General features: G+C 46.6%; 1 protein-coding gene across 1 annotated transcript in view; it reads right to left on the bottom strand.

The window, feature by feature from the left end:
• ZNF638 (zinc finger protein 638) overlaps window positions 1–22,559 on the bottom strand; it is a 108,202-nt gene extending 85,643 nt beyond the window's left edge. The window contains exon 1 of the mRNA XM_060779525.2: window positions 21,992–22,559. Within this exon, the coding sequence (XP_060635508.2) occupies window positions 21,992–22,071 (80 nt within the window). The 5' untranslated portion in view covers window positions 22,072–22,559. The remainder of the gene's footprint in view (window positions 1–21,991) is intronic.

Here is a 22,559-nt window from a genome sequence, read left to right as displayed (position 1 = left end):
TGAGGATTATTACCTGAGAAGGAAGGAATCCCACTGGAGCATTGCAGCGCACCCAAATCCCTGGGAGTCACTCTGGACCGTGCTCTGACCTACAAGAAGCACTGCCTGAAGATCAAGCAAAAAGTGGGCGCTAGAAACAATATCATACGAAAGCTGACTGGCCACAACCTGGGGATCACAACCAGATACAGTGAAGACATCTGCCCTTGCGCTGTGCTACTCTGCTGCTGAGTACGCATGCCCAGTGTGGAACACATCTCACCACACTAAAACAGTGGATGTGGCTCTTAATGAAACATGCCGCATTATCACAGGGTGTCTGCGCCCCACACCACTGGAGAAATTACACTGCTTAGCCGGTATTGCACCACCTGACATCCGCCGGGAAGTAGCAGCCAATGGTTAAAGGACCAAGGCAGAGACATCTCCATCCCATCCCTTGTTTGGGTATCAGCCAGCACGTCAATGACTTAAATCTAGAAATAGTTTTCTAAGATCTACAGAGACACTCGCTGGAACACCTCAGCAAGCTAGAGTCCAAAAGTGGCAGGCTCAAACCCAGCACCTCAACCCATGGCTGATACCAGATGAGAGACTCCCCCTTCCTGGGCACACAGAAGACGGGGCGACTTGGAAGGCGCTGAACAGACTGCGCTCTGGCACCACGAGATGCAGAGCCAACCTCAAGAAATGGGTCACAAAATGGAATCCATGACATGCGAGTGCGGAGAAGAGCAAACCACTGACCACCTGCGGCAATGCACCCTGAGCCCTGTCACATGCACAAGGGAGGACCTCCTTGCGGTAACACCAGAGGCACTCCAAGGGGACAGATACTCCTCAAAGGACATTTAACCAACTACCAAGTTTGCAAACTTTGTGTGTTGTCTGTTTGTTTGTTTTGTTAAAAATGTAATACAAATGTCTGGTTGCTCCTGACACGATAAATAAATAAAAATAAAAATTGGACTATTAAAACAGCCAGAAAGTAAGTGCGGTTGTCAATTAAACTGCTTGATACAAACTGCGTATTTGTTTGGTTCATCTCTACCTGAATAAGGCAGAGCCCTGGCATCGTGACAAAGAGGAAGGTAAAGAGGGTGAGGAGGGAAGGGGCGTCCCTACTTCGCGGAATTTCACTTATTACGGAACGTAACACCCACAATAAGTAAAGGACCACTGTTATTTGTATTCACCCTTTCGGTTGGAAGGTTTTCCTGCCACTTTGGGGCAGTGGTTTTGCTTTGTTGTTTTTGTTTTACTTTCTGTGGCTGAGTGCAATTTTCTGTTTTATATTTTGGACTATTAAAACAGCCAGAAAGTAAGTGTGGTTTTCAATTAAACTGCTTGATACAAACCGCGTATTTGTTTGGTTCATCTCTACCTGAATAAGGCAGAGCCCTGGCATCGTGACAAAGAGGAAGGTAAAGAGGGTGAGGAGGGAAGGGGAAGGGGCGTCCCTACTTTGTGGAATTTGACTTATTACGGAACATAACACCCACAATAATTGAGGGACCACTGCCATTCGTATTCACTCTTTCGGTTGGAAGGTTTTCCTGCCATTTTGGGGCAGTGGTTTTGCTTTGTTGTTTTTGTTTTACTTTCTGTGGCTGAGTGCAATCTCTTATATTTTGGACTATTAAAACAGCCAGAAAGTAAGTGCGGGTTCAATTAAACTGCTTGATACAAACCGCGTATTTGTTTGGTTCATCTCTTCCTGAATAAGGCAGAGCCCTGCCATCGTGACAAAGAGGAAGGTAAAGAGGGCGAGGAGGGAAGGGGCATCCCTACTTCGCGGAATTTCACTTATTACGGGTAGTTTTGGAACGTGACACCCACAATAAGTGAGGGACCACTGCCATTCGTATTCATGCTTTCGGTTGGAAGGTTTTCCTGCCACTTTAGGGCAGTGATTTTGCTTTGTTGTTTTTGTTTTACTTTCTGTGGCTGAGTGCAATCTTTATGTTTTATATTTTGGACTATGAAAACAGCCAGAAAGTAAGTGCGGTTTTCAATTAAACTTCTTGATGCAAAACGCGTATTTGTTTGGTTCATCTCTTCCTGAATAAGGCAGAGCCCTGGCATCGTGACAATCGTGATTTTGCTTTGCAGAGAAACTTTGCAAGTAGAGAAAACCACAAAACGAACGCAACGTGCAACATCGAAGGGAAACGGCATGACGAAATAAGAAAACGTGCAATCCTCACATCCCTCGCTTATGCGCCTGCTGCTGTCCTCTTACTCTGGCTCTCGGCTATGGACCGTCACGCCTGCCTCCCTCTTCCTTGCATTCAATCAGCTGCCTTCGCTGGCTTTCCCCAGCTGCCCTTGAAGAGGGGTCCATCCAAATCGTGGCACCTGCCGTTGGCTCTCAAGGGCAGCCCCACTTGAAGATCAAGGGCGGAGTGGCGCAACGAGCTGCTTTCCCTCCCGCACAGCGGATCTCTCCGATCCCCTTTAAAGTCATGAAGCCCATTGCCACCCACATCTCGCCGCTCGCATGCTGAAACACACTGGGTCTGTTTAGCCTCCCGAAGAGAAGGCGGAAAGGAGAGAGGAGAGGAAGCCATATTTAAATATGTGAAAAGATGTCCCTGTGATTGTGCCCGATGTCTATGGGAATCAGGGTTCTTAATAATAATAATAATCATCATCATCATCATCTTCCTCCTCTTCTTCTTCTTCTTTATTTAATACCCCACCAAGATAAAGACTAAGATACTAAAAATACTAAAATCAGGATGAGATAGGGATGGAGCAGATTGTTTGTGGGGGAGAAACTCATAAAGAAATGGGGTCATAAATATAGACCTTCATATAGGTGGGGAATATACTCTGAGGACAAAAGACCGTTGAGGGGGAGCGACTGTGTATGATAGTATGGCTACTCTCCAAAAGCGCATCAGAAAAGCCAGGTTTTGAGATCCCTCTTGAAAGTTTCTAAGGTGGGGTCCCTCCTAATCTCACCGGGCAATGACTTCCAGAGTCGGGGGGCCACAGAGGAGAAGGCCGGTGTCTGTTGTCAATGAGTATGTGGGTTTTGCTGGGCCTGAGTTAGGCTCAGGAGAGAGGCCTGAGCTGTCTGATGAACCGAATGTTTCTCCGGAGGTGCACAAGGACACATTCCTGGGAACGGGCCACAGAAGATTTGTCAGGTGCAGAATTTAATGAGGATGAACTAGCCTTTTGTAAAAGGCGACAGAAGTTCCCAGGCACAACAAAGTTCAACTCGTCTCCAGGAGAAGAGAGATAAGAAAGCTTTATCTGGTTGCAAGGGCAAGTGAACTGCTTTCCTTTCGTTTCAGGGGCCAGGAAAGGCTTTATATTGGTATCAGGGAACGTTTCGCTTTAGTCTCACCAGCGTTGATACTTCATGCCAGTCTTGTTTCTCCAAGTAAATTTCATGTTTCGAGTTATGCCAAGTTCGTGTTCTGTTCATTGGATTGTCATACCTCCTGGTTCTATGGATTCTGTATCCTGGATCTTGTGTTTTTACCTTGTTATCTGGAAGTTTATGAACTGACTTTTATCTTGGAATAACATTGCTTTGAACTATACTGCTTTTACCATTTTTATTGCTTTGCTTACATATATCCTTCAATAAACTGCTTGCTGTTATACTACGCTGGTGTGGTGTTTAAAGATAGAGGTGTTCCTGTTCTGGCATACAACAGTCACAAGAAGGAGGGCGAAGGCTAGTTTTCTGCTGCCCTGGAGACTGGGACTTAACGGAGCCATGGATTCAATTAATTTTTTTGGGTCATGTCAGGAGCGACTTGAGAAACTGCAAGTCGCTTCTGGTGTGAGAGAATTGGCTGGCTGCAAGGACGTTGCCCAGGGGATGCCCGCATGTGTTGATGTTTTACCATCGTTGTGGGAGGCTTCTTGTCAGGATTATTTAGTTATGCATGTGTGTTTTTCAATGTGCTTCTATGTAATTCAAGATGGATTAAGATGTATTTCAAGATGGATTCTATTCTGTTCAATTGTGTATTAGAAATACTGTGCTGAGGATGGATGGATGGCGAACTGGATCACGTTTTTAGTTAAGAGTCGAACTGGATTGGTATTGATGTATGAATTGTGTTTTTATGTTTTTTATGTTTTTTATGCTTTTAACTGTATACTGTTGATTGTTATATTATGTTGTAAACCGTGTTGAGTCGCCGGCTAGGCTGAGAAACGGCGGTATATAAATATAGCAAATAAATAATAAATAAATAAATAATTATAACCTTGACAGAAATGAGATAACATGTTCTCTTGCTGAGAAGAGAAGGGAGGAACTGGTTTCAGCCAGAAGTCAGATAAGCAGATGTTCAGAGACTGCTGTTTTTGCCTAGGAGTTCCTGTCTGTAGCTTGCTGTGAATAGACGTGTGTAGAAGTACTTAGTAAAACTTAGTTTTCTGTTGTAACTGAAAGCTTGCAGAGTCCTTATTTTGTAACACAGTGTCTGCTGATCTAGCAATCCTTCCGCTGGCTATCGTCAATACTCTGACACTCCTCTCATGTCCCTACAATGGGGAGCTGGAGCTGATAGAGGGAGCTCATCCACGCTCTCCCCGGATTCGAACCTGCGACCTGTCGGCCTACAGTCCTGCCAGAACAGGGGTTTAATGGACTGCGCCACCGGGGATTCAAATGACAGGGAAGGAACATTGCTCCCCAACCACCGAAATAACGAATCAACACAACAGTGTGGCTTGAACAATGGACAACTTTTATTAATGTTACCAAACATGTGAAGTGCCAACCAACTGAAAGTGAGTGAACGAGGTACAGAATAAGCTGAGGCAGTGGCCACGCAAGACCCCCTTCCTCAGAAAACATGGGAGAGACACCGGGATCCCCGGCTGCAACAAAGCGGTTGATCCCAGAGCAGCCGCTCAGGGAAACAGACGGAGAATTCCACCCCAATTCCAGAGGACATTGAGACCAGAATTCTGCCCGCTCGAGGCCACTGGCGAGTGAGGGTTCCCATTCATGGCCAACACCACAAAGGGGTGCCAAGGTACCCACCCGTTTTCCCCCCACGGATTAGGGGCCAGCGCCCACATTACCGCGATCCCCCACCGAGCCTGATAAAATGGCCCTGATGCCGTTCTGTAAGTCACGCAGGAACTGATGGTTGCCTGCATCCGAGAGATTGATGCCGTCCTGTCGGTAGAAGTCCTCCTTGAGGTGTGTGATGGCAGGATGAGGGATGAAAAAGCCAAGCCCATCGCGAAGATAACGAAGCATCGCCCTGTTAAGCCTCTTCCTGGCTCTTTCGATCAGCCTAACCTCGGCGCTTCCTGGCCACCTAAGTCTGGGGATGATTGCGGACCAAGCGATATCTGTATGAGGCCACACCGCCTTAATTTTGCGCAAGTCCGCCGCCGCCTGAATGGCGAGCGACCTGCCGTTGACAAGCCCAAGGTCGCTGCCGGCGAGGTGGATGACCAGCAGGTCGGGAGGATCTCCTTTCCTCGCCATTAACAGCTGAGGAAGCAGCCCGTCCCAGCGAAGGTTTTTCCGCCCCCTCCACTCCACAGTTGCGATCGCGTCTAGACCCAGGTTGCGGCCAAAGCAACTCCTGCGGGCCTGTCGGTCTGCCCAGACGATGTAGCTGTGCCCGCAAATGAGAACGTGCCGCTTGGACGTTCCAGCAGCATCTGGAACAAGAGTAAAGCATTAATACAGAGACACAGGCCCGACGGAAGAACGGCTCGCCCCAGTCCGCCATCTTCCCAGCACCTGGGAATCTTAGCGGGATCGCAACCCAGTGCTACCGCTATTGGAGCAGCCCCAGTGCGGAAGGAATGCGTTCCATATTTTGGGCCATGGACAGGCTGACATACATCACCTAGCTGCAAAGTCAGTTATTTATTATTATTATTTATTTATTTACGGCACTTATATGCCGCCCTTCTCACCCCGAAGGGGACTCAGAGCGGCTTACAATATATATTTTCATACAATATATTATATTATGAGCATAGTACAATATCAGTATATATTACTGTTACGGGAGGGTCCCCAATTTCCAAGAATCCAGGAGATCAGTGAAGAAGGAAGAGACAGAGACAGCTTTTGCAAGTTCACAGAATTTAATGCTTACCCAGGGTAAGGGTGCTCCAGCTTCCAAAAATGGCTGATGTGGCACAGAGCACTACCCCAAAGCATCCAGTATTTATAGGCAGAATTACCTAGTTTGCACATGCGCATATGGGTCTTGACATTTAACAATCTAATCATTATCAATTTGTCCTCGAGAAACCGCGGCCAAGAACATTTGTTGGCAAGATACTATAATTTCCACTGCTCCCCTTTTCATCAGCTGACCAGACACGTTCCCAAATGAATTACGTAAAAGTGAATCTTAACTTCATATATCTCTTCACACATATACGACTCCATATATCTTCATATATGTATCTTTAACTTATTCAAAGCAAGCATTTCCCTTATTAATTCATCTGTAATCACTCTCACAATACATTATTTTCTTATATTCTTATTAGAATATCATAGGACTGAATTACCTGCTATTTACATCAGATGGAGGATAGATGGCGCTGTTGTATCATATCTTCAAATGTCCTAGTTTTTGGATCAATAATTATCGATTTACTCTTAGAGCCAAGTTCCTACCTCAGCCTTCAGCCTTCAGCCTTGGCTTCCTCAAATATTGACTTAAGATATGGCTCCTTCCTTATTCTAGTTCTATTTCCATCTGTTAGTTTCCCTTCCACCAGAATTCTCTGCTTCCCAGCCTCAAGAACGGACAGGTAAGCTTTTAAGGTAAGACTTCTTCATTAATTCCATTAATTCCTAATTACTTTTTTCTCTAATGACTGCCACATTACTATATTGCACTATACCATTATATTGTAATATTATTAGTAATATTACATGTAATTAAATATATAATTATAATATTGAATTATTATTACTAGTATTGTTGTTGCAATGCCGACAACAACGCCGTACATCCAGCTGAGCCAGTTTTCCCAATAAATAAAAAATCATCAAGGGAGTGAACCATTCCCTTCAATGCCGTAGATGACTTGAGCGCCCACTCTAAAAAGGTACGGAACTTTACAAAGGCCGCACATTACTACACTGAGCAGCCTTGCCCGTAAAATAAGTACTATTAAAGGCAAGCAAACGAATCACAATTTCTTAAGAAATACTTCAAGAAGTTTCACTTGACTTAGGTTTCGGACCATATATACTTGCTATTGTGAATTTCCTATTATCCAATTTAAAATTCATAAATAAATATTATCCCACCTTTTTACTTAATCTGGTCCTGGATCTCAACATTTAGGTTCTTGTTCATTATTATTGGTATTCCTTGAGCTTTATTAGTTCCTCGAGCTTCTGATCTTGTTTCCCATATTGAAGAGTTCAAAAGTGGTTGGGTTCACGCAAACCAAATGTGGTACCTCCGCCTCCTCCAAGGTGAACTGAACCACCTGAACTAGGCTCTACAGGCCAATGGGTATGTACTATACAACAGGCATCAGAAGAGCTGGAAGACCAAAAACAAGCCACAAGAGTATGCATGCCCAGTGTGGAAGACATCTCACCACGCTAAAACAGTAGATGTGGCTCTGAATGGGACATGCCGCATTATCACAGGGTGTCTGCGCCCCACACCACTGGAGAAATTACACTGCTCATCCCGTTTGGGTGTCAGCCAGCACGTCAATGACTCACATCAAGAAATAGTTTTCTAAGATCTACAGAGACACTCACTGGAACACCCCAGCAAGCGAGAGTCCAAAAGTGGCAGGCTCAAACCCAGCACCTCAATCCATGGGTGATACCAAATGAGAGACTCCCCCTGGGCACACAGAAGACGGGGCGACTTGGAAGGCGCTGAACAGACTGCGCTCTGGCACCACGAGATGCAGAGCCAACCTGAAGAAATGGGGCCACAAATTGGAATCCACGACATGTGAGTGTGGAGAAGAGCAAACCAATGACCACCTGCTGCAACGCACCCTGAGCCCTGCCACATGCACCATGGAGGAGCTTCTTATAGTAACACCAGAGGCACTCCAAGGTGCCAGAGACTGGTCAAAGGACATTTAATAGAATGGCAAGTTTGCAAACTCTGTGTTTTGTTTGTTTGTTTGTTAAAAAATGCAATACAACTGTTTGGTTTGCTCCTGACACGATAATGGGAGGTTGCTTACCTGTAACCGTGGTTTCCTGAGTAGTCACCTGTGAATTCGCACATTGTGGTATTCCTGCGCCTGCGCAGGTCAGCTTCGGAACCTTCTAGAAAATCTAAAGATTTGTATCCCCCTCATGTATCCCCCCCCCTCAAGTATATAAGGCCAGAGCCAGCCATCAGCCCTCTTCCGCCGCACAGCAGCAAGAAGGCGTGGCATGATGCTCAAGAGGAGGAAGGGAGGGTATGTGCGAATTCACAGGTGACTACTCAGGAAACCACGGTTACAGGTAAGCAACCTCCCATTTCCTGTCGTAGTCAACTGTGAATCGCACATTGTGGTAGACTAGCGAGCTCTATTCTGGCTGGTGGGATCATGCCACTGCCAAGTCGCTTCTGGTGTGAGAGAATTGGCTGGCTGCAAGGACGTTGCCTAGGGGATGCCCGCATGTTTTGATGTTTTACCATCCTTGTACCATCCTTGTGGGAGGCTTCTTGTCAGGATTATTTAGTTATGCATGTGTGTTTTTCAATGTGCTTCTATGTAATTCAAGATGGATTCAGATGGATTTCAAGATGGATTCTATTCTGTTCAATTGTGTATTAGAAATACTGTGCTGAGGATGTGTAATTATAACCTTGACAGAAATGAGATAACGTGTTCTCTTGCTGAGAAGAAGAGGGAGGAACTGGTCTCAGCCAGAAGTCAGATAAGCAGATGTTCAGAGACTGTTATTTTTGCGTATTAGTTCTGGGTTTGAGCCTGCCACTTTTGGACTCTCACTTGCTGGGGCGTTCCTCTGAGTGTCGTAGAATACATACCCATTGGCCTGTAGAGCCTAGTTCAGGTGGTTCAGTTCACCTTGGAGGAGGCGGAGGTACCACATTTGGTTTGCGTGAACCCAACCACTTTTGAACTCTTCAATATGGGAAACAAGATCAGAAGCTAGAGGAACTAATAAAGCTAACGGAATACCAATAATAATGAACAAGAACCTAAATGTTGAGATCCGGGACCAGAATAAGGAAAAGGAGGATAATATTTATTTAAGAATTTTAAATTGGATAATAGGAAATTCACAATAGCAAGTATACATGGTCCAAACCTAAGTCAAGTGAAACTTCTTGAAATATTTCTTAAGAAATTGTGATTCGTTTGCTTGAATAAAGGGATTTGCCTTTAATGGTGCTTATTTTATTCTATGTAATTCAAGATGGATTCAGATGGATTTCAAGATGGATTCTATTCTGTTCAATTGTGTATTGGGAATACTGTGCTGAGGATGTGTAATTATAACCTTGACAGAAATGAGATAACATGTTCTCTTGCTGAGAAGAGAAGGGAGGAACTGGTCTCAGCCAGAAGTCAGATAAGCAGATGTTCAGAGACTGTTGTTTTTGCCTAGGACAGTGGTTCTCAACCTGGGGTCCCCAGATGTTTCTGGCCTACAACTCCCAGAAATCCCATCCAGTTTACCAGCTGTTAGGATTTCTGGGAGTTGAAGGCCAAAACATTTGGGGACCCACAGGTTGAGAACCACTGGCCTAGGAGTTCCTGTCTGTAGCTTGCTGTGAATAGACGTGTGTAGATGTACTTAGTAAAACTTAGTTTTCTGTTGTAACTGAAAGCTTGCAGAGTCCTTATTTTGGAACACAGTGCCTGCTGATCTAGCAGTCCTTCCGCTGGCAATCGTCAATACTCTGACACTTCTCTCATGTCCCTGCAATGGGGAGCTGGAGCTGATAGAGGGAGCTCATCCACGCTCTCCTGCGACCTGTCGGCCTACAGTCCTGCCAGCACAGGGGTTTAACCGACTGCGCCACCGGGGATTCAAATGACAGGGAAGGAACATTGCTCCCCAACCACCAAAATAACGAGTCAACACAACAGTGTGGCTTGAACAATGGACAACTTTTATTAATGCTACCAAACATGTGAAGTGCCACCCAACTGAAACTGAGTGAACGAGATGCAGAATAACCTGAGACAGTGGCCACGCAAGACCTCCTCCTCAGAAAACATGGGAGAAACACCGGGATCCCCGGCTGCAACAAAGCGGTTGATCCCAGAGCAGCCGCTCAGGGACACAGACGGAGAATTCCATCCCAATTCCAGAGGACATTGAGACCGGAATTCTGCCCGCTCGAGGCCACTGGCGAGTGAGGGTTCCCATTCGTGGCCAACACCACAAAGGGGTGCCAAGGTGCCCACCCCTGTTTTCCCATCACGGATTAGGGGCCAGCACCCACTCACCCCTATCCCCCTCCGAGCCTGTTAAGATGGCTCTGATGCCGTTTTGCATGTCACGCAGGAACTGATGGTTGCCTTCATCCGAGAGATGGATGCCATCGCGTCGGTAGAAGTCCTCCTTGAGGTGTGTGATGGCCGGATGAGGGATGAAAAAGCCAAGCCCACTACGGAGACAATGAAGCATCGCCCTATTAAACCTCTTCCTGGCTCTTTCGATCAGCCTCACATCGGCGCTTCCTGGCCACGCAAGTCTCGGGATGATTGCGGACCAAGCAATATCTGTATGAGGCCACGCCTTCTTAATTTTGCGCAAGTCCACCGCCGCCTGGATGGCGAGCGTCTTGGTCTTGACAAGCCCAAGGTCACTGCCGGCGAGGTGGATGACCAGCAGGTCGGGAGGATCTCCTTTCCTCGCCATCAACAGCTGAGGAAGCAGCCCGTCCCAGCGAAGGTTTCTTCGCCCCCTCCACTCCACAGTTGCGATCGCGTCTAGACCCAGGTTGCGGCCAAAGCAACTCCTGCGGGCCTGTCGGTCTGCCCAGACGATGTAGCTGTGCCCGCAAATGAGAACGTGCCGCTTGGACGTTCCAGCAGCATCTGGAACAAGAGTAAAGCATTAATACAGAGACACAGGCCAGACAGGAGAGTGGCACGAACCAGACCGCCATCTTCCTATCGCAAGCCAGTGCTACCGCTATTGGAGCAGCCCCAGCGCGGAAGGGAGGCGTTCCATATTCTGGGCCATGTCCCTGAGGCCTTCAAAGCCCAAAAGTGATACTTGGTGAGGAGAGAACCATCTTGGGGACAATAAAAGGGGCCAGCTGATGAACCTGACCCCCACTTAGAGCAACGTCACTGCAAATTGTTAGCGTTATGATTTATTATTTACATTTATTTACAGTACTAGCTGTACCCGCCACGCGTTGCTGTGGCCAACCTTCCCTCCCTCTTTTTCTCCTTCCTTTCCTCTTTTTCTTTCACTATTTCTCCTCTTTCTTCCATCTCTACCTGTTTCTTACCTCCCTTTCTTCGCTCTTTGGTTACGTCCTTCCTTCTCTCCTCCCTTCCTTCCTTCCCTATCTTTCGTTCCTTCTCTCCTACCTTCCTTCCCTATCTTTCATTCCTTCTCTCCTCCGCCTGAAAGCAAGATTATCATGAAATTTCAACGCTGACCCAACTGAGGCAACTCTTTCCCATGAATCAATATAAAGTCTTTCCAGATCCCAGAATAGAAAGGAAAACATTTCTCTTGACCCCACCAGATAAAGGTTTCATATCTCTCTTTTCCTGTAAACGAACTGATCTTCTTTGTGCCTGAGCACTCTGTCTGTTTACAGAAGCCTTGCTTTCTATCTACACTCTCATTAATTTGACTGTCATTAACTTCTGCACCTGACAAATCATCTTCAGCTGCTTTGAAAAAGATTGTGAAGGGCCTCTCTCAGGAATGTGACCTTGTGAATCTTCCTGAGACAGCTTAGGCCTCTCGTCTGAGCTTAACTCAGGCCCAGGAAAACCCTCGTCCCCATTGCCAACAGGCCCAAGCCCACCATCAGAAACATCATCCTCACTCTCATCATGAACATCAGGTACAATCACAGGCTGGACAGGCTGACAAACATCACCTAGCTGTAAAGTCAGTTGTTGCAATGCCGACAACAACGCCGTACATCCACCTGAGCCAGCTTTTCCAATAAATAAAAAATCATCGGGGAAGTGAACGACCCCCTTCAATGCCGTAGTTGACTTGAGCGCCCGCTCTAAAAAGGTATGGAACTTTACAAAGACCGCACATGATACTGAGCAGCCCATGGGCAAAGCCCTGTCCATAAAGTAAGCACCATTAAAGGCAAATCCCTTTATTCAAGCAAACGAATCACAATTTCTTAAGAAATACTTCAAGAAGTTTCACTTGATTTTGGTTTGGACCATATATACTTGCTATTGGGAATTTCCTATTATTCAATTTAAAATTCATAAATAAATATTATCCCACCTTTTTACTTAATCTGGTCCCGGATCTCAACATTTAGGTTCTTGTTCATTATTATTAGTATTCCTTTAGCTTTATTAGCTCCTCTAGCTTCTGATCTTGTTTCCCATATTGAAGAGTTCAAAAGAGGTTGGGTTCACGCAAACCGAATGTGGTACCTCCTCCTCCTCCAAGGTGAACTGAACCACCTGAACTAGGCTCTACAGCCAATGGGTATGTACTATACAACAGGCATCAGAAGAGCTGGAAGACCAAGAACAAGCCACAAGAGAAATTACACTATCTAGCTGGTATTGCACCACCTGACATCCGTTGGGAAGTAGCAGCCAATAGTGAAAGGACCAAGGCAGTGACATCTCCAGCTCATCCCCTGTTTGGGTATCAGCCAGCACATCAATAAACAAGAAATAGTTTTCTAAGATCTACAGAGACACTCACTGGAACACCCCAGCAAGCGAGAGTCCAAAAGTGGCAGGCTCAAACCCAGCACCTCAATCTGTGGCTGATACCAAATGGGAGACTCCCCCCTGGGCACATAGAAGATGGGGCACCACGAGATGCAGAGCCAACCTTCGGAAATGGGGCCACAAAGGGGAATCCACGACATGCGAGTGTGGAGAAGAGCAAACCACTGACCACCTGCTGCAATGCACCCTGAGCCCTGCCACATGCACAAGGGAGGACTTCTCACAGCAACACCAGAGGCACTCCAAGGGGCCAGATACTGGTCAAAGGACATTTAAAAGAATACCACGTCTGCAAACTTTGTGTTTTGTTTGTTTGTTTGTTTTTAATGCAATACAACTGTTTTGGTTTGCTCCTGACATGATAAATAAATTAATCATCACCACCACCATGACTATAAGGATACAACGAAACCTCAAAAGACACCAACATTGAGATCCGAAGGGGGTAGAAGAACTTTGGTCCCAATCCAAAAGTGCTCCTTCTCCCCATTTGTTCCCAACAGCAGAAGCAAAACAAACATTTTCCTCATTTGGCAAGGGAGGCTGGTGGAGACATTCGATGCCAAAGGTCAGCTCTGTGACAGCCAGCCTGGTTTCAGATGTCTTCATTGGCTCGGTTTACAACAACACCAGAGAGGCATCTCTCACCTGTCTCATCCAGAATATGGCTTCATTCAAAAGCACCACTTCATTTGAGGCCCGAACCTGACAGTCCAAGACTGTCGCTTCTGAATGGACTCCACTTGTGTGCATTTTCTTCATCAGCTCACTCCAAAGTGGGAAAGAGCCCAGAAGAGGTGGCCATACTGTCGCAGCCTGGTGGCCATCTGTTAGGGAGGCTTTGATTGTCCTTTTCCTACCTGACAGAGGGTTAGACTGGATGGCCCATGTGGTCTCTTCCAACACTATGATTCTAGGCAGGCTTGCACTCTGCAGCACACACACAACTCTCTCAATTCGTCATTCTCCACAATCTGCACCTGCCACACTCCACAACACTTCCAAAGTAACTTTTTATGTGTGTTAAACACAAAAGGCCAAAATGATCCAAGGCAAAAGAAAAATTGCCCCAAAGCAAGATAGCTCCTCTCCCCAGTTTGGACCCAAACTCCAAATACGAGGTGCAATTTGTTTCTTATGACAGGTCAATGGAAAAACAATGCATCCGCCCCTCTCTGTATTGCGGGTCTGGGCAAACTTTGGTCCTCCCTCCAGGTGTTTAGGACTTCAACTCCCACAATTCCTAACAGCCTAGTGCCTTTTCCAATCCCTGCCACAAACTAGTGGTACCTGTCCTGATTTGCCCCTCAAGAACAGCCTTAATACCACGTTGGAAGTAAATGAAAAATGCTTTCCTTCAGCAAACACAAGAGACCAGTACACGCAGTTGGAAAATGCAAAAGAAAGCAAGGGAGTCTTAATGCAGACACAAAACTCAAGTCTCTGATAAAGTCCAAAAGAAACAGCAGGCTTTCATCAGACAATGGGCAATGATCACTAAATCCTTGACTCAAAGCAGGTACAATTAGCAAAAACAGGAAGGTTCCAAAGCATAGGTTAGTCCGTGACCTTCAAGGCAAAATAAGATCCCTTGGAACAAAAATCCATGAAACAAGGTAGCATGAAAAATCAGGAGATTGGCAAAAACTTGGTATATGAAACTAAGAACGCTTGAAAGCAAGACCGTCATGAAATTTCAACGTTGACCCAACTGAGGCAACTCTTTCACATGAATTAATATAAAGTCTTTCCAGATCCCAGAACTGAAAGGAAAACATTTCTCTTGACCTTCCCACCAGATAAAGGTTTCATAGCTCTCTTTTCCTGTAAATGAACCGATTTTCTTTGCGCCGGAGCACTCTGCCCGTTTACAAAAGCGTTCCTTTCTATCTACACTCTCATTAATTTGACTGTCATTAACTTCTGCACCTGACAAATCATCTTCGGCTGTCATCCGTGTCAGTCGTTTGTTACCAGCAAAAGCTAACTGCTCCCGCTTCTGATTTATAGCCCTGCATTTCCCACCCAGGAGGTGCTAGGGTGGCTCCCAATTACCTTGACGTTTCTAGCAGCTATTCTAGATGAACACCGTCTATGCTGTTTCCCGTATGTTATTATTGTTATTGTTTATTGCTTATTGTGTATTTTTGTTTTTGAGTTTTTTTAATTTTATTTCAACTGTTTGTATTGATTATTTGTTATTGCCTTTGGGTGCCCTGATGACTCGGCAGCTCGCTGTGAAGCCTTTGCTCAGTTCTTTGCAGACAAAGTCGCTTTGATCCGCTCTGGTCTGGACACCATATTAACGGCAGTCTCTGAGGATGTAACACGAGCATCTGCTTGTCCGGTTTTGATGGATTCATTTCAATTGGTTCAATCCGAGGATGTGGACAAGGTGCTTGGAGGAATGAGAGCTACCACATGCATCCTAGACCCCTGCCCATCCTGGCTTCTGAAGGAGGCCAGAGGGGGATTGGCCGAGTGGGTGAAGGTGGTGGTTAATGCCTCCCTCTGGGAAGGCATCTTTCCAGCCAGCTTAAAGCAAGCTGTAATAAAACCGCTGTTGAAAAAACCATCACTGGACCCCACTCAATTCGTCAACTTCCGGCCTGTTTCCAATCTCCCCTTTTTGGGCAAAGTCCTGGAACGTGTGGTGGCCTCACAACTCCAGGCATTCTTGGTAGACACGGATTATCTGGATCCGGCACAGTCTGGCTTCAGGCCGGGGCATGGTACTGAGACAGCCTTGGTCGCCTTAGTGGATGATCTGCGCCGGGAGCTCGACAGGGGGAGTGTGTCCCTGTTGGTGCTTCTGGACCTCTCAGCGGCCTTCGATACTGTCGACCACGGTATCCTTCTGAGACGCCTCGCGGGAATGGGTCTTGGAGGAACTGTTTTACAGTGGCTCCGCTCATTCCTCGAGGGTCGGTCTCAGAAGGTGTTACTGGGAGACTCCTGTTCAACCCCACAACCTTTGTCTTGTGGGGTTCCTCAGGGCTCAATATTGTCTCCCATGTTGTTTAACATCTACATGAAGCCGCTGGGTGAGATCATCCGGAGTTTCGGAGTGCGATGTCATCTGTACGCGGATGATGTCCAACTCTGTCACTCCTTTCCACCTGCTACTAAGGAGGCTGTCCAGGTCCTGAACCGGTGCTTGGCCGCTGTGACGGTCTGGATGGGGGCGAACAAATTGAAGTTGAATCCAGACAAGACAGAGGTACTCCTGGTCAGTCGCAAGGCCGAACAGGGTATAGGGTTACAGCCTGTGTTGGATGGGGTCGCACTCCCCCTGAAGACGCAGGTTCGCAGTTTGGGTGTGATCCTGGACTCATCGCTGAGCCTGGAGCCCCAGGTTTCGGCGGTGACCAGGGGAGCATTCGCACAGTTAAAACTCGTGCGCCAACTGCGCCCGTACCTTGGGAAGTCTGACTTGGCCACGGTAGTCCACGCTCTGGTTACATCCCGTTTGGACTACTGCAACGCTCTCTACGTGGGGTTGCCTTTGAAGACGGCCCGGAAGCTCCAACTAGTCCAACGTTCGGCAGCCATGATACTAACGGGAGCGGAGCGCAGGGAGCATACAACTCCTCTGCTGCACCAGCTCCACTGGCTGCCGATCTGCTACCGGGCTCAATTCAAAGTGCTGGCGTTGGCCTTTAAAGCCCTAAACGGTTCTGGCCCGACTTACCTATCCGAACGTATCTCGGCCTATCAGCCCGCCAGGACCCTAAGATCTTCTGGGGAGGCCCTGCTCTCTATCCCGCCTGCTTCACAGGTGCGGCTGGCGGGTACGAGAGACAGGGCCTTTTCTGTGGTGGCCCCGCGGCTATGGAACGCCCTGCCCTTGGAGGTAAGATCAGCCCCTTCATTGATGATATTCCGAAGAAGATTGAAGACCTGGATGTTTAAGCAGGCATTTGGCTAACCCAATGCAACGAATGGTAACTGACTAAAGGACTGGCAACATGGATGACGAACTGGATCACGTTTTTAGTTAAGAGTCGAACTGGATTGGTATTGATGTATGAATTGTGCTTTTATGTTTTTTATGTTTTTTATGCTTTTAACTGTATACTGTTGATTGTTATATTATGTTGTAAACCGCGTTGAGTCGCCGGCTAGGCTGAGAAACGGCGGTATATAAATATAGCAAATAAATAAATAAAATAAATATTGATGTGCTGTGTTTATTGACCTCATGTAAGCCGCACCGAGTCCCTTGGGGAGATGGTAGCGGGGTATAAATAAAGTTTTATTATTATTACTAGCCATCCCCTGCCACGCAGTGCTGTGGCCCACATGGGGGTTCTGTGTGGGAGGTTTGGCCCAATTCTATCATTGGTGGGATTCAGAATGCTGTGTGATTGTAGGTAAACTATAAATCCCAGCAACCACAACTCCCAAATGTCAAGATTCTATTTTCCCCAAACTCCACCAGTGTTCACATTTGGGCATATGGAATATTCGTGTAGAGTTTGGTCCAGATCCATCATTGTTTGAGTCCACAGTGATCTCTGGATGTAGGTGAACTACAAGTCCAAAACCAAAGGACACTGCCCACCAAACCCTTCCAGTATTTTCTGTTGGTCATGGGAGTTCAGTGTGCCAAATTTGGCCCAATTCCATCGTTGGTGGAGTTCAGAATGCTCTTTGATTATAGGTGAACTATAAATCCCAGCAACTACAACTCCCAAATGACAAAAGCAATTTTTTTGAGTGAAGGACATACATTACGTTGTTAGGTGTCTTGTGTCCAAATTTGGTGTCAATTCGTCCAGTAGTTTTTGAGTTCTGTTAATACCACGCACGAACATTACATCTTTATTTATATAGATTATATTTATTCTTTTTCTGTTTTGTCATCTATTCATAGAATCATAGAATCAAAGAGTTGGAGGAGACCTCCTGGGCCATCATCCAGTCCAACCCCATTCTGCCAAGAAGCAGGAATATTGCATTCAAATCACCCCTGACAAATGGCCATCCAGCCTCTGCTTAAAAGCTTCCAAAGAAGGAGCCTCCACCACACTCCGGGGCAGAGAGTTCCACTGCTGAACGGCTCTCACAGCCAGGAAGTTCTTCCTCATGTTCAGATGGAATCTCCTTTCTTGTAGTTTGAAGCCATTGTTCCATTGCATCCTAGTCTCCAAGGAAGCAGAAAACAAGCTTGCTCCCTCCTCCCTGTGGCTTCCTCTCACATATTTATACATGGCTATCATATCCCCTCTCAGCCTTCTCTTCTTCAGGCTAAACATGCCCAGTTCCCTAAGCCGCTCCTCATAGGGCTTGTTCTCCAGACCCTTGATCATTTTAGTCACCCTCCTCTGGACACATTCCAGCTTGTCAATATCTCTCTTGAATTGTGGTGCCCAGAATTGGACACAATATTCCAGATGTGGTCTAACCAAAGCAGAATAGAGCATGGGGAGCATTACTTCCCTGGATCTAGACACTAGGCTCCTATTGATGCAGGCCAAAATCCCATTGGCTTTTTTTGCCGCCACATCACATTCCTGGCTCATGTTTAACTTGTTGTCCACGAGGACTCCAAGATCTTTTTCACACGTACTGCTCTCGAGCCAGGCATTGTCCCCCATTCTGTATCTTTGCATTTCATTTTTTCTGCCAAAGTGGAGTATCTTGCATTTGTCACTGTTGAACTTCATTTTGTTAGTTTTGGCCCATCTCTCTAATCTGTGGGATTTGTGGGAACATATTGTGAAGACTACTTATGTAGTCTTGTATAACACTAATCATTTAGAAAAACTGTGTATAATGTAAAGCACAATGAACACATTTTCATTAAAAATGTGGTAAACAGAAGAAGAAGAGCAACAACAACAACACAATGCAGGCAAGACAGAGCTCATGGACTGAGTCCTGAGGGTCAGGTCTGGGTCATGGTATGGAGTACATGTACCTACTTGTTTATTATTTTTATTAATATATTATTATTTTTAAATTATGATTTATACCCTATTTTTCCCTCCACACGGAGACTCAAAGTGAAGACGCGCATGCCAGCTGTGTGCATTCCCAGGGACATCTGATCTCACCCCAAGACAGCGACCTTAATTGCATCCCGTACGGATCATAGTTAATTGCCTCCCATGCAGAATTTTCCAGAGCAATAAGTTAACACGGAATAGGGCAATGACAACTGAAACAGCCTCAGACTGATATTGGATGGTGTGATTTGAGATAAGTGGTTTTTAATGTCTGATATGTTTTTAGTGGTTGCTTTTTAACGTATCTGTTTATTTTGCTGGATGTATGTCCGTGTGGCATCGAACTGTTGCCTTTTTAGCACCGGGATTGTGGTGCAGCTGGCTGAGTGTCAGCTGCATTAAGATCACTCTGACCAAAAAGGTCATGAGTTCGAAGCCAGCCCGGGTTGGAGTGGGTTTCCAACCAATTGTGTGTAGCCTGTTGTCGACCTTTGCAACCCGAAAGGCAGTTGTATCTGTCAAGTGGGAAAATTAGGTATCACCTTAAAAGTGTGGGGAGGCTAAATTAACTGATTTAGGAGGACATAAAGAAGACTCCAGCAAAAGCATTCCAGCGGGGAAGCATGCGGGGAATGCGGAAGTGCTTCATCAGCGTCGCAGCTCCCAAGTTAAATAGCCTCTGTCTATGTTTGTATGTCAAAACTGGCATTGAATGTTTGCCATATATGTGTACACTGTAATCTGCCCTGAGTCCCCTGCAGGGTGAGAAGGGAGGAATATAAAAGCTGTAAATAAATAATAATAAAATTATTATTATTAAAGTCCCCTATGGGGGTATAAACATGGTAAACGTATCTCCCCTTACAAACCATCGAGGACTTTAAGATCATCTGGGGTGGCCCTGCTCTCGGTCCTGCCTTTGTCTCAAGTACGGTTGGCAGGGACGAGAGATGGGGCCTTCTCAGTGGTGGCCCCTCGGCTATGGAACGCCCTCCCTAGGGAGATCAGATCTGCTCCCTCCCGCTTAATGTTTCGGAGGCAAGTTAAAACATGTTCGAGCAAGTGTTTACAAATGCAGAGTAGCTAATATAGGAACTCGAACAATTTGACAATGGAACTGGACTATGCTTGATAATGAGACGCTAATGATGTTTTTATTGCTCTTGTGGTGTTTTATACTGTTTATTTATTTTACTTACTTATTTACAGCTTTTCTATTCCGCCCTTCTCCTCACCCCGCAGGGGACTCAGGGCGGATTACAGTGTACACATAAATGGCAAACATTCAATGCCAATTTGACATACAATGTATACAGACATACACAGAGGCTATTTCACTTTTTCTGGCCGCCAAGGGAGCTGTCGCTTCCCTCGTCCATCTGCGACGCTGATAAAGCACTTCCGCATTCCCCGCATGCTTCCCTGCTGGAATGCTTTGCTGGAGTCTTCTTTATGGCCTCATAAATCAGTTAATTTAGCCTCCCCACACTTTGAGGTGGTACCTAATTTTCCTACTTGACAGATGCAACTGTCTTTCGGGTTGCAAAGGTCGACAACAGGCTACACACAATTGGTTGGAAACCCACTCCAACCCAGGCTGGCTTCGAACTCATGACCTTTAGGTCAGAGTGATCTTAATGCAGTTGACACTCAGCCAGCTGCGCCACAATCCCGGTGCATGTTTTTATAGATAATATAAAGCATAATAGATAATTTGTTGGAAACCGCCTTGAGTCATCAATTGGCTGAGAAAAGCAGCATACAAATACAGTGAATAAATAAATAAATAAATAAATACAAATAAAGAAGAGATGACATGGGCCACCTAGTCCAATTCCCTGCCATGCAAGATCACTACATAAGGCTTTGTGGAAAGCATCTGCAAACTGCATCGGACCCAGATTAAAAGGCGAATCCCGTCACCATGACCTCAATGGAGAACATTCAGTTTCAGGTTCCAGAAACTGCGGTGGGGCCGAAAGTCTGGGACCAAACAGCTGACCAACAGCAGAACTTGAAACTCCTTTGAGACGACTTCTCTCCGTAACGGTTCCTTTCCCTGGCAGAAGTCAAACTGAGGATCATTCTCTATGAACCCATACTATTCAGAAAGAGTGTCTCCTCTGCAAAAGCCGCGACCCAGGCTTAGAGGGCTTTTGTGGGTCCCAAGCTTCGCCTCAGTCCCAACACCATCACCTGCTTGGCGGATTCAGGTTGAAACCAGGTTTCTGGGGGAAAGATCACTTGCAGGCTCCATATTCTGGGCAATCATGGGGTCTGTTTTGGGGTTCTGGGTCTCAATAGCACATAGTCCCAGGAATCCACAAAAAAAAAAAGAAGATCTGAACTTGCCATATAACACATGTATTTTAAAGTCACAATATATCATAGATTCCTAGAGTTGGAAGAGACCTCCTGGGCCATCCAGTCCAACCCCATTTTGCCAAGAAGCAGGGAAATTGCATTCAAAGCACCCCCGACAGATGGCCATCCAGTCTCTGCTTCAAAGCCTCCAAAGAAGGAGCCTCCACCACACTCTGGAGCAGATAGTTCCACTGCTGAACATAGAATCCTAGAGTTGGAAGAGACCTCCTGGGCCATGCAGTCCAACCCCATTCTGCCAATAAACAGGGAAATTGCATTCAACGCACCCCTGACAGATGGCCATCCAGCCTCTGTTTAAAAGCTTCCAAAGAAGAAGCCTCTACCACACTCCGAGGCAGAGAGTTCCACTGCTGAACGGCTCTCACAGTCAGGAAGTTCTTCCTAATGTTCAGGTGGAATCTCCTTTCTTGTAGTTTGAAGCCATGGTTCATTTCTGCAGAGCTCGAGTCTTTGGGCCAGCCTCTTGGCTTCTTTCCAGCTGTCTAGGTATGCCCCTTGCTTCATCCCACCATCCACAGCCATTTGGTATTCAGAGCATAATTTTGCAAAGGATCTGCCAAAAGCTGACCATATAATTGTGCTGGAGGAGAAAGCGATTCTTAGGGATGTGTCCTCCACTGTCAAAAAAAAAAATGCTGCTGGAACACATTGGCCATACAACCCAGAAACCTCACAACACCTCAGTGATTCCGGCCATGAAAGCCTTCAACAATACATTGCCAAGAGCATCCAAATGGGTTCCACCGAAGGCGAGCATGCATTTCAACCACGAGACTCACCGTCGGAGCGGGTCGAGTGACAGCTGACTCTCTGCCCCACTGCCCTTGGCCTCCGCCCTTCTCTTACCGCCGCCTTGCATCGTCCTTCCTCTCAACGGGGTCCAGGCGCAGCATGAGACCTCCAGTGCAGGGGACTCGATCCCTGCTCATCCGTCCACCCAAGAGGTTGGGAAGGGGTCAGAAGGGGGTCTGCGACACTCAAGGGCAAAGCCACCCAAAGCCCTTGAGAAAAGGAAGAGGCGAAGACCGGGTCCTTGACCCCAGGAATCGCCACCCTTCCTTTCTTCCTTCCTCCTCCAGGCAAGGCTCCTGCCTAGCTTTTCCTTGCAGGAGGGAGGAAGACAGGCAAGGAGAGAGGACAGATGACCCGTGGTCAAGGGACTCCGTGTGCCGAAAGGCTCTCGTTAGCTCTCCCTGGAATGTGCTGCCTCCAAGCAGAGCGGCCTGTCACTCAAACCCAGCAGGCAGATGTGAGACGGCCATGCACATGCTTCAGGGTCGGGTTTGTTTTCATGTCTGGGACAGATCCGGATGTGCTCTTGACCGCTTGGTCGGCCTTCCTGAGCCT

Source organism: Anolis sagrei, chromosome 5 (genome assembly GCF_037176765.1).
Source record: "Anolis sagrei isolate rAnoSag1 chromosome 5, rAnoSag1.mat, whole genome shotgun sequence".
NCBI lineage: Eukaryota > Metazoa > Chordata > Lepidosauria > Squamata > Dactyloidae > Anolis > Anolis sagrei.
This window is presented reverse-complemented; position numbering and strand designations above follow the sequence as displayed.